This window comes from Impatiens glandulifera, chromosome 5 (genome assembly GCF_907164915.1).
Source record: "Impatiens glandulifera chromosome 5, dImpGla2.1, whole genome shotgun sequence".
NCBI classification, from domain to species: Eukaryota; Viridiplantae; Streptophyta; class Magnoliopsida; order Ericales; family Balsaminaceae; genus Impatiens; species Impatiens glandulifera.
Window position 1 is genome coordinate 52895716 of NC_061866.1, and position 6961 is coordinate 52902676.

Here is a 6961-nt window from a genome sequence, read left to right on the forward strand (position 1 = left end):
ATAATAAAAAGTTATTTGAAGAATCTTGTAGGAATTATAATATTAATTAACTAAATTTTTTTCCTAATGTAATATTTCATAATTGAGGTACATTAATTACACTCTCTTACACAGAGATGCTATCAAACACATGTATTTGAGTATTTCCATTACTATATATATACATGTATTCTAGTGCCATAGGAGAACAGAAGTAACATTTTCTTTCTTTCTCTCTAGCTATAAAAATATATATATATAGTTATAGTTAGGATAGATGAACATTTCTTCTTTGTTTCTTCTGCTGATTCTACTATGTCTAGCAGCAGAAACAATAGAATGTATGGAGGAGGAGAATGCGTGTAACATTTATCAGGGAAGTTGGGTGAAAGACGCTTCCTACCCTCTTTACAAAACTTGCCCTTTTGTAGAGACGGCATTCGATTGTCAGAGGAATGGCCGCCCTGACACAGGCTATCTCAGCTACAGGTGGCAGCCCACCGCCTGCCAACTTCCGAGGTGAGGACATTGTCTAGATTTGATGAAGTTGTTTTGATCAGGCAATGAATAACTGAATTGGTGGTGCAGGTTTGATGGGTTGGGTTTTTTGAAGAGATATAAAGGGAAGAAGATAATGTTTGTAGGGGATTCATTAGTTAGGGACCAATGGCAGTCTTTGGCATGCTTACTCTACAATGCTCAGAAAGGCTTAACCTATTCCCTTACTAGAGTGGGCTTTGTCTCTACTCTTACCATTCCAGTTAGTACAACACTTAAATCTCCATTCCATTTGATTCAGTCTCCTTTTTCTAACTATGTTTCTCAATGCAGGAGTACAACATTTCTTTGTCGCTGGACAGGAACCCGTTCTTGGTGGAATTGGTGACGGAGAAGATGGGAAGAATATTGAAACTGGATTCAATCAACGGGAGCGGATGGAAGGGGATGGACTTGCTAGTTTTCGACACTTGGCATTGGTGGAGTTATAGACACGCCGAACAAGTGTAATATTATTATTAGTCCATGATCATCATCAATCATCATTGATAACTAATTGGGTACTAAGAGTTTAATAAATTTAATTGCAAACAGATGGGACTATATACAAATAGGCAATAGATATCTCAAGGACATGGACAGAACTGAAGCCTTCGCACATGCGGTTGGCACGTGGGGAGCTTGGGTGGATGCTAATATTGATCCAACTAAGACCCGTGTATTCTTTCAAGGAATCTCTCCCAATCATTACAAGTAATTATCACACCATTAAATACTAATTGAATTTCTTGATTGTTTTGATTACTAATTATTATTTTTTTGTAATTTAAAGTGGGTCAGAATGGAACGAGCCTAAAGCAAACATGTGTGTGGGTCAGACAACACCTGTAAGTGGCTCGAAATATCCTGGCACATACCCAACGGGAATGGCTGTACTTAGAAGGGAGCTAGGTCATGTGACGAAAGTTCCGGTTACTTTGCTAGACTTAACTGGCCTTTCACTGTTTAGGAAAGACGGACACCCTTCCATATATGGAAACGCCAATGTAAACGGCGGTTCACCAAGATTCCCCGACTGCACACATTGGTGCATTGCCGGAGTTCCTGATACTTGGAACCAGATTCTTTCCTACCTTATCCTCTCCAAACAATGACTATCTCTTATCTTATGATTTTGCTTCACAAAATGTTTTGTCATTTTAGAGACCATTACATACAAGTCTTAAGTTGTTTCTCAGTTAGTACAAGTCAGATTAGGAGACTATAAATGGAAGGAATCCTTTGAGCACAATGATATGAAGACATTTTTCAATCAAATCCTTTAGTAACAAATTGCTTGAAAATTACAAAGCTAATACTTATCTCTTTTACAGGTAAGGATAAAATTCAGTGGGTTATTTTCATGGTTGTATTTACAAGAAATTACTGCCTGCAGCAGAACCCCCACTTACAAACATTTTTTTACCACAAAATAACAAATATACTGAACAATTGCATCAGATGCCAAGCAACAGATATACCAATCAATAAAAAAAAAAATATCATCTTCACTCCGAAAACTATTGATACAATTTAAACAAACAAACAAACTGTAGTGGTGCATCAAACCTAAATATCTAAACCATTTCACTTTCTAAAGCACTCCAAATGTAAATGGAAGTGGGGGAGGGAGCATTGGAAGATAAGAGTTACTTACTAGAACTGTCTTCTCCGTTTTGGGCCACCTTTAGAATTATGACTTGTCTTGCGAAGGGGCATGAAGCCTACATCAGGGACAAAAGCGGCTGCAGCATCCATGGTCAGCTGATTGTGATTGTGATACATCTTTGGCCAGTTGAGGCCAGATGCTGTAGGTGGAGAAGGCATCTCAGGCACCATCCATGAAGAATCAGGAACCTGACCAATGCACTCATCTCCATCTATTCCCTCCTCTGAAGATCTCAACATTGAGGAGCAATCAGAGTCGCTCAATTTACCACTGTCAGCCTGCAAATATAAATAAAAAAACATCCCCTAATAAGTATATAGACATGTATAACAATCTAAGTAATCTATTTTCGCAACAAACATCTTAGCCCAGAGGAAAAGTTGATGTAAGACAACTAGCATGAGCTTATATGAAAACACTGTTGTGTCTGAATCTGAAAATAGAATGAATTTTCGGATATGTATATCCAAATTCAATTGGTAAAAGAGGTATGGCTAGCTGCGATATGGAAAATCGCTCTACTTTGTATGCCTCCCGCCAAAGATCCAACCATCTGATTACCATGAAATTTGGAGTACATGGGGTTTGCATCATACATCAAGTGCAAAAGACTTAAATACCCCTATTCCCATCCCACTAAATACATAAACTCTAAATATCATCTGTAAAATAATAAAATACCCCTACCCCATCCCACTAAAATCATAAACTCTAAATGCCATGTGTATACGAACCATACCCAATAGCGCTAAGATATGATCCTCATGAACAACCCCCTCAGGGTATTGTTCTATTACTATAACATTGTCAATTCATGGGCTCTGTCTAACATCCAAAATGTTTAAGCATATATGTTAATGAAAATAATCTATCTACCATGATGAATTCATAAGCTTGAGCTTCTTATTCCATCATTTGAGACTACAAACCAACAAACAAGGACAAGAATTTGTTACCCTTTCAAATATGTTGAATAACAACTTCAATTTCCAGATAAAATTAAATAAGGAATAATTGGTAATTTTGTCCCTAGACTTTGCTTCAATTCTCATATTGCTACTTAAATATCTATTGTCTGATTTCGATTCATGTATTAACAAAGAAAAAGACTGAATACATCAATTCACTAATTTTAAAATTTAATCAATTAAATGTCAAGTAAACGCTGATGTGGTTTATTTTTATTTATTTAATTATCCATGTCATTTTAGAAAAACCATATCACCGTCTACATGACATTTAATAGATTTTGTTAAATTATAGTTAGCAAGGGATGTATTTCAGTTTTTCAAGGTACTTTAAGGAGCAATCTGCCAATTATCCCATTAAATAAGTTAATAACATTGTTCTCCTAACTAAGATGCAAATGTCTGTAAATGTTGGCGACAGTAAATAATTTTTCTTGATTAAAAACACACATCATTCACATAAATGAAGGGAACAAAAAATTCATATATTAAAAAAATACCAACCATACAGGGGAATCAGGATTATACCTTGGATGTGCCATTATAATCCATAAATCCGTAATTTTGATTGAATCCAGTAAGTCCAAGATATTCATCATCCATTTGCCACTGAGGAGAACCAGCTGCACATCCTCCACCCGAGGGAAATATATTTAGTGTAGAACAGTCACCAGTATCAACTTGACAAGAGGAAGCCCTGTTGGATTGAGCATTTAAGGAGGTTTGTTTGATTTCTTTAGAAACTAGATGAGATCTTGTTTCCAAAAGGTTTTCATTGGCGGGTGATCTCCCTGTAGAGGTAGAAGCACCAACTTCATCAAGGCCTACTTTCACTCCTGTCAGCAGAAACCTCTGATGAGATGACACATAGTTATTTACAGTGTGTATTGCGACATCACATTTTCTGCAGAGTAATGCTCGATCCTCAAGACAAAAGAAATATCCTATAGTATCCTGTATGTCACAAGTCACAACAAAGCTTTATTAGCACCTATCAAAAACACATAAGCTAGTATACTCCCTGTAACACTTAAGAAAACAATGCAACGACAAATAACTACAAACTTGGATACTATTAGATGAGAAAATGTTGACAAGGTTAGAAGAAAGGCCAAGTCTTATTATGAGAAAACAGATTCATATCATTTCATTCATAACAAACTGCCATATTACACCACTCCGCTATCTATATCTAACTTCATACCATAAACCCTAGCACATAACAAACAATTGTGCAACAATATCCAAGTATTTGATTAAAAAACGTCAGGAATTAGCAGGACTTACATTCTTTTCTCACTTACTATCTTGAAAATCCATGCTCGGAAGTCTCAACTTTCTAGATTAATCATGAAATTGTTTGTACAGGCTAAAGACTACTACTGCTTCTCTGGTCAAAGGTAGGCTATATATTAAGAGTAAGTCACAGAATACAGTTTCAATAGCATAACTGCTCGTACCTATGGATGCTCATATTCTCGCAAAATACACAAAGACTACTGAAAATTAAGCATGAATAAATGAAGAGAATGAAAAGGTCCGAGGTCAATCGAATATAGATGAATAGAGAATGAAATAAGAACCTGACAGATGTCGCATTTGGGCATAGGTGAAGAAGAATCGGAGAGAGGTACTCTCTGATGCTTACTGGCGAGCTTATTAGCGGCGTGAACTTTGACGTCGCAGGACCAGCAGAGCGCGGCCTCGTCCGCACAGCAAAGGACGTTGGCTTCAGCTACCTCGCATACGTTGCACTGAATTTTCATGGCTGATTGGGAGAAAGTAGGTTTTGGAGATGTAATTAAATAATAAGGCGTTGATGATCGATGATGGATCGATGATCGGAAACGGATTCATTCATTACACATAGATAGACAGACTGTTGCATCCTCCGATATTTTGTTTTGGTGTCCCGTATGGAAAACTACACGTATCGGTCTTTGAGCAGTAGTACTAAGCTTTTCGGCGTGGAAGGTTCATAGCCATCAAACTATATTTAATTAATCCCACCCCCACTTGGACTAGACTAAACCGTCAACTACCACCGCCAACCAAATATACACATTTTCATTATTTTATTTATTCTAAGGATTCAAATAATTTAAGTCAAATAAGAAGGTATTTTATTTATTCTAAGGATTCAAATAGTTTAAGTCAAATAAGAAAGAAGGAAAAATATGTTTATCTTCGCTTAAAACGCTCTAAATTGAAATAAAAACTCGTTAATCTATTAAGATAGTTTATGAGTAATTTTTTATAGATTAAGTGTCACTAAATTTAACTAATTCTCTTACAATGCACACGAATAAAATATAAATAAAATAAATTTAATAAAAAATAATAATAATATGTATTTAATGTTTAAATTTTTTAATAAATCATAAATAATATATTAAAATAAAAAATAAAACGTTATCGTCACATATTTTATTATTTTGGTAAAACGTAACTTATCTTTTTACATATTTTTTTCGAATGAACCTCTCATCTCGTGACCTTACATTTTTACTTTGGTCAATCAAATATTTGATTCATATTTTTTTAACCACTTTCAATTGATACATGTCTATTATCTCTCGACAAATCATATCCCAATTACAATTGGTTAAAGAGTTCTAATTGTTTTGTTATGGTGTAAGTTCGAAAGATACATATAACATTTTTTATTTTATTTTTAATCGTTTTAAGTTTATGGGCGGGTCAACCTACGGTCCGACTCAATTGTCCATTTACTTTTACATATATATATCCAAATTAATCACACATCTCAACTCGACAATTCGAACACTTTAAAAATTAAGTATCATATTATTTATATATATATATATATATATATATATATCAAAAAAAAATTAAATTGAAAATTCTTATTATAAATTTTTATATTTTAATTGAATTATAAATTATATGGTTTAATATATATGATTTTTATTTAATTAAATAAATATAATTTACAATCTTTATTATAAATAATTTTTATATTTTAAAAAAAATACATTAGTTATTAAATATAATATTAAATAATAATAGTAAAATAATTTGAAATTATATTTTCGTTCTCATACTCTATAACAAATTTTTTATTTTTCTAAATTATAAATCATATATAACTTATACAATTTTTTATAATTTCAACCAAATTATAATAATATATCCATTTATATTATCCTATTCTACAATTTATAACTTATATTAATGGGTATAATTTATATATATATATATTCAAGAAGATAATTAAAAAAAGAAAAGAAATTGAAGATAAAGAAAGGAAGCAGTGCATACCTGGAATTGCAGATATTTGTTTGGAGTCTGGAATGAGAAAATAATGTCGTCACTTAGTCATCATTATCCAATTCCACAAAAGAAATATTCAAACGCACCGGCGACCGGGAGAAGAACCGGTCAGGTCAGGACTAAAATTAAAGAATATGTTCTCGCCGCCACCCACCCAACCATTCTGCAGGCACCTAGCTAGCAGGTCCCCCACCGATTGCTCTGTTCCTTGTACTGTTTTTCTTGTTAATTTGCATAAAAAACTTAATTTGTCTTTACAAAACCATGAATCTTAATTCAAGCTTTAATTAATTTGGAAACCAAAAACTACCCAATTATCTAAAACTCGAAATCATCGTGAACTTAAAAGAAGATGAATTTCTGCACTAATTTTTTGAAATTAAAGAAGAGGGGACCATGATCTATCCACCACCGGTCTGTTTTTGGGTCCCCTAGTTTTACACTTTCTATTGCAAGTTGTTGTAGTTGTAGTTGTAGTTGTAGTAGTACGTGGTAGTTGTTGTTGTGCAACTTG

The 6961-nt window shown here is 33.8% G+C and overlaps 2 protein-coding genes across 2 annotated transcripts; one reads left to right on the top strand and one right to left on the bottom strand.

Annotated features, from left to right (window-relative positions):
- The first annotated feature begins 322 nt into the window (after positions 1–322).
- Positions 323–1631, top strand: LOC124939700 (protein trichome birefringence-like 41). Its single transcript, XM_047480147.1, has 5 exons — positions 323–498; positions 568–739; positions 811–983; positions 1072–1230; positions 1310–1631. The coding sequence occupies exons 1-5, from the start codon at positions 323–325 to the stop codon at positions 1629–1631; spliced, it is 1002 nt and encodes a 333-aa protein (XP_047336103.1).
- A 165-nt stretch (positions 1632–1796) lies between these two features.
- Positions 1797–5109, bottom strand: LOC124938715 (B-box zinc finger protein 22-like). Its single transcript, XM_047479211.1, has 3 exons — positions 4737–5109; positions 3682–4107; positions 1797–2463 (listed from the first exon to the last, which is right to left on the bottom strand). Exons 1-3 carry the CDS (start codon positions 4917–4919, stop codon positions 2173–2175), a joined length of 900 nt encoding a protein of 299 aa, XP_047335167.1. The 5' UTR covers positions 4920–5109; the 3' UTR covers positions 1797–2172.
- Positions 5110–6961: the final 1852 nt, after the last annotated feature.